The 4,895-nt window shown below is 52.5% G+C and overlaps 2 protein-coding genes across 5 annotated transcripts in view; one reads left to right on the forward strand and one right to left on the reverse strand.

The window, feature by feature from the left end:
- The window catches only part of TMEM38A (transmembrane protein 38A), an 8,265-nt gene extending 6,982 nt beyond the window's left edge, over positions 1–1,283 (reverse strand). The window contains exon 1 of one of the 3 annotated variants that reach the window (XM_027902334.1): positions 1,134–1,283. In XM_027902334.1, the coding sequence (XP_027758135.1) occupies positions 1,134–1,257 (124 nt within the window). In that variant the 5' untranslated portion in view covers positions 1,258–1,283. The remainder of the gene's footprint in view (positions 1–1,133) is intronic. The other 2 variants (XM_027902336.1, XM_027902335.1) reach the window with 2 other exon arrangements.
- Positions 270–3,071, forward strand: SMIM7 (small integral membrane protein 7). Of its 2 annotated transcripts, XM_027902338.1 has the most exons (5): positions 1,452–1,550; positions 1,889–1,930; positions 2,020–2,072; positions 2,229–2,319; positions 2,731–3,071. In XM_027902338.1, the coding sequence occupies exons 1-5, from the start codon at positions 1,525–1,527 to the stop codon at positions 2,744–2,746; spliced, it is 228 nt and encodes a 75-aa protein (XP_027758139.1). In that variant the 5' UTR covers positions 1,452–1,524; the 3' UTR covers positions 2,747–3,071. The 2 variants fall into 2 exon arrangements, with proteins under 2 accessions (XP_027758138.1, XP_027758139.1); XM_027902337.1 differs by lacking the exons at positions 1,452–1,550; positions 2,731–3,071 and adding an exon at positions 270–671 and having other exon boundaries at positions 2,229–2,246.
- Positions 3,072–4,895: the final 1,824 nt, after the last annotated feature.

Below are 4,895 nucleotides of genomic sequence, written 5' to 3' on the forward strand. Positions count from 1 at the left end.
TGAACCAGCTGAAAACCTCGAGACAGCTGCGACAGCCGGGACGTGAAGCTGGTTCTATAGGAACCCGAGGTTTAGCTCGAGGCTTAAATTTAGTAACACTTGTTTTCCTTTGGCTCCCTCAAGCCCTGCTGTCTCCAAGGGGGAAACAGGACGGTTCTGTCCCGACACTGATTTTCAGGAGCTGTGGGGATGGAGCACTGCAGGAATCCAGGGAAAAGCACACCCCAGCCTCATCCAGCCCCAGAGGGTTCCTGGGCTTGCATACATTTAAAAGGCTATTTTTGTGAGAGCTGCCTGTTAACTGTTCCATTCAGGACTTAATGCTGGAAGACAGCTGGAAGTGATCAGGCCTGGAAAACCCAGCACTTGTTTACAGGGAGTTTAACTAGAACAGAGGGTGGATTGTGCAGCTCGACAGACCACGCGAGGAGGGGCTTGAAAATCATACCCAAGAGTGAGGTTGGTTTTTTCCCCCCTCAGTTGCTGGGCAATTACGATGCAACTGCTTAGAACAGAGCATGAGGAGTGCACCCAGCATCAAAAATACACAGAGAAAGTGGCATTTGGAACAGCCCGAGGTGCAGCCAGGCTGTGAAAACGCAGAAAGTGAAAGCCAAGGCGCAGATCTATCGATCCGTGCAAGACAAGCCCAAGGGAACAAACAAAGCAAGGTCAGTGATGGTGCCTGAGAACAGATCAGGGCACGGTCCAGAGAGTGGGAAAACCCAAAGGTTTTCCTCACAGCGTTTTTTGTATATAAATACGAGGAAGGTGCTGCCAGAAAATATTCAAGCCCAGGGACTGTAACGCTCAGCCCTGGGGTAAGAGCAGAGAAGTGATCGGACCTAAAACACCTCAATGCGCTCGGAATCCAATCGTAAACAAAAGGCAGGATTGTTCTTCCAAAATCACGAGTTCGCGGGGGGTGGCGGGGGGGGTGTTTCGCTTCATAATTAGGCACAGGTGTGGGAGCTGCGACAACGCGACCCCTCGAGCGGCTGTGACAGGGGCGGCCCAGAGGGCAGAGCGGGCAAGGGGGGGGAATGGGAATGGGAATGGGAACGGGACCCGATCGTGCCGGAGAACTCGGGGCCTGCCCGTACCCCCCACCCCGGGCCGAGGGCCGCACTCACCGGGCTCGTACTTGAGGTAGAGGATGGAGACGATGAAATAGGCGGTGTCGAAGAGCGGGAAGACGGGCAGGGCGGCGAAGGCGGCCGCCAAATCCCCGAGGGGCAGCGCCTCCGACAGATCCATCGCGGCCGGGCCGGCTCACACGGCTCCCTCCCTCCCTCCCTCCCGCCGTTCGCTGCCCGGGGCTGCAGCAGCGGGAGCCGAGCTCGGTTCGTTCCTGGGGCCGCTGGAGGGGGAGCTCAGCTCGGTTGGCTCCCGGCCGTGTCCGGGCGCGGAGCCGCCCCGGGCAGCGCAAGCGCCGCCGGTGCCGAGCAGCGCCCGCCCCTTCCCTTTCCCCTTCCCTTTCCCCTCCCGCTGCCCCGGAATTCCGCCCGCGGAGCCGCCGGAGCCATGATCGGGGACCTGCTGCTCTGCGGGTACCGGGGACGGGGAGCGGGGGCGGCTCGGCAGGGTCTGGCCGGCCCGGACGTGCCTGACCGTGACCTGGCCCCTTCCCCGTCCTCTCTTTCCCTTCCCCGTCCCCCCTCTCCATCCGCCGCCCCGTTTCCTCATTCCCTCTCCCCTTCCCCATCCACTCTCCCGTCCACCTTCCCCATCCCTCTTCCCCGTCGCACCTTCCCATCTCCCCATCCCTATCCCCATCTCCCCGTCCCCCTCTCCCACTTCCCATCCACCCTCCCGTCCCCCCTTGGCATCTCCCCATCCGCGTCCCCGTTCCCATTCCTGTCCCCATCCCTGTCCCTCTCTCCCGCAGGACGCTGCTGGTGAACGCCGGTGCGGTGCTCAACTTCAGGCTGTGAGCGAACACAGGGAGGGAGGGAGGGCAGGGAGGGGTTTTTTTGGGAGGGGGTTCACCTGCCTCACACGAACCCCCTTGTGCCGCAGGAGGAGGAAGGACACGGAGGGATTCGGAGAGGAACCGAGGGAACCCACGACTGGTAACGGAGGGGAGACAGAGCCTGAACACACACGGGAATGGGCTTTTCCAAAGGAAATCCTCGGCCAAACCACAATTCCCCGCTGGTTTTGTTGGGTGGGAATTTTCTCTCGGTCAGGTGTTTTTCACATCAGAGGCTTCTTCTCTTGATTCCTAGGTGACAACATCAGAGAGTTCTTGCTGAGTCTCAGGTATTTTCGAATCTTCATTGCCTTGTGGAATATCTTCATGATGTTCTGCATGATTGTGTAAGTAACACGTCGTTTGGTTATAGGAAGTCGTATATTGGGATTTTTCTTGCACATGCATTTCTTTTCACATCTCTTTCTCCCCCGCTCGATTTTTCTATAATTCTTATTGATTTCACTGGTTCATTTCAATGTTCAAGTATGGGTTGGCCTCAGTTTTTTTGCAGTGTGGGCACCTGGAGTGCATCAAAGCCTTCTGTGCCAGCGTGTGAGTCATTCAGCCACACGTTATGTTGCTTATTGGGGGTTGTCAGATAAAACATCCTTTGGGTCTAAATTTTGGGATAGTGTTCATTTTTTGGAGGGGGAGAAACCCACCAATTATTCAAACAGACTCAGCCTTGCACTGCTGTGACTGTGCACTGTTGTACCCCACTTCTCATCTCCTTTTTTCCCCGTTGCATCCCCCAGGTTATTTGGATCTTGAAAGCCACACCCAAACACGTCTGATACCTTGGAAGAGACTTTTGGCTGGGAACAAACTCTTCTTAAAAAGATTCCAACGCTTTCAAACTGCAGCCCTGGGCTCGTGGCTTGTCCCCTCCAGCCCATCGTGTGCTGGTCACTCCCTGCCAGGGCTTTGAGCCTCAACATTCACAGTCAAATTAACTCAAAACTTCACTGACACGGAGAGAACTTGTGTTTTTCTAAGCTCAGAGTGAGGTGCAGGGGAGAACTGGAGTGTGATTGCAGTTCCCAGTCTTAATCTGCATTACCAGACCCATCCTGGGCTGTGTCAGCTCATGTCACCCCTGTCCAGGTTCTGTGCAAGTCACACTCCTTGGTTCTCAGTTTTATATAAAGCTGAGCAAAGTGTTCTTGTAGCCTCTCACTCTTCCATTAGCTTTGTTGGTGAAAAGGAATATTAAAAAAGAAAAAAAGAGATTCTCACCTTTTTCCAAAAAAACCCTCAACTTTTTAAATTAATATTTCACAGGTACTTTTTCGGTTTCTAAGCAATACATAAGGGATTTTGAGGGGGAAGAATGGCAAAAATAATTCTTTAAGCCAAGGTTAAGGGATAGTTTTGGAATAATCTTGGATTTGGTTGAATAAAGCTGTTCTATTTAAGAGTAAAATATATATATTTGATGCCGTGTTCATTCTGTTACTGAGGAAACAGTTCTGTATTGCTGTGTTTTGAGACATTGTAACTAGTCTTGTAATCGTGTCTGGATTCTTATTTTTATTTATATTATTTTTTTATATTTATTTCTATTTATAGTAAGTTGGCCTCTCTGAGCAGCAGCTTTTCCCAAGCACTACCACGAACACAGTGCTGAGTATCTTTTAAATCAAACTAAACTATTAGTGGGGCTTCCTCAGCTTCAGTTTCTTTAGCTGCTGAGGAGAAAGAGGCCTTGTTTAAATGATTCTGAGGCTCAGGTTTCAGGGAATATTTTGAATTTTATCTGGATGCAGTCAGTTAGCAAGTGTTGGGCACCTGCAGTGTTTTACTGGAGTCACCCTCTTGTATTAACTGAAGTTTTCAGGTTAATGAAACGTGACAGGGAAAGGGTGTTTGAGGGAAGATGTCTGGTTGTAATGAAAGTAGAAAAATGTGTGGACAGAACCCCTCAAGTGTGGTTTGAGCTGTCCAGAAATACTAACAGTCCTTGGCTAAATTTAAACACATTCCTTGTCTGAAATGTCTGTGTATTTTAACCTTTTTCTGATTCTTTTGAATGAGGAAAAAACCCGTAGTGTCCAAACACAATGCAGTGCTTTACTTAGTTTTTGGAGAACATTTTCTCCCTGTTCTTCATTAAGCCAAGGTTAAGGGATAGGTGGAGTGTAAAGGGAAAGGTGGAAGTGACTTTCCCTGTGTGTGTGTGTGACCCACTGGAGGCCCCTGGGCTCAGCACTGAGCTTTGGCCTTGGAGAGGGTTTATTCTTACTTGGAAAAACGGTGCCTCTGTGCAGAACTGACAGTGTTTTCCTGGCAACACTGGACACAGGGAACAGGGGATGATGGAGCTCCACTGGGGAAAGAATGCAAAGAATTTTATCACTCTGGACAGACCCTGTGACTGCAGAGCAAGCCCCAAGAGAATAAAAGTTGTACTTCAGCTCCTGAGCAGGTTTAAAATAAAAGAGCTCATTTTGAGCTCGACTTGGAGCACTGGAGGAGTTTACACCACTGAGCTTCTCCAGGACCATCTGAGGAGTTTAAATGCCGGGCTGGTGGTTTGCTCAGGGGTCACCCCTCACACCTTCAGCCAAGGGTCACCCTCCTGTGTGCCCGCGTGTCCTACCTGAGGAACAGCAGTTTATTCCCAGGATTTATTCCCCAGACCCTCTCTCCACACCCCTCTTGGTCCCTCTGGGGCCACGGCCAGGGGCTGGTCTGTGGTTACCGCCCTGCTCCCCCATCCCTGTTAACCCTCGCTCCCCCTGGTGTCCCCCTCTCTCCTGAACCCCCCCCGCTCCCCCAGCTTGCCCCTCTCCCCACCCCCGGTGCCCCTTTCTCCCCAAGAGCCCCCCGCATCTTCCCCAGCACCGCCCCGGTCTCCCTCGCTCCCCCCAACTCCGCCCCTCTCCCCCATCACCCCTGCTCCCCCCTGTGCCCCGGAGCG

The sequence above is a fragment of the Empidonax traillii genome, unplaced genomic scaffold (genome assembly GCF_003031625.1).
Source record: "Empidonax traillii isolate 1590-97213 ecotype Southwest subspecies unplaced genomic scaffold, ASM303162v1 scaffold863:size338993, whole genome shotgun sequence".
NCBI lineage: Eukaryota > Metazoa > Chordata > Aves > Passeriformes > Tyrannidae > Empidonax > Empidonax traillii.

Bases quoted from the DNA above. Each gene is read 5' to 3' on its own strand.
- SMIM7 (XM_027902337.1), top strand. From the start codon at position 519: ATGAGGAGTGCACCCAGCATCAAAAATACACAGAGAAAGTGGCATTTG. The intron at 672-1,888 runs GTCAGTGATGGT...TCTCTCCCGCAG, and splicing joins AAGGGAACAAACAAAGCAAG to GACGCTGCTGGTGAACGCCG. The intron at 1,931-2,019 runs GTGAGCGAACAC...CTTGTGCCGCAG, and splicing joins GCGGTGCTCAACTTCAGGCT to GAGGAGGAAGGACACGGAGG.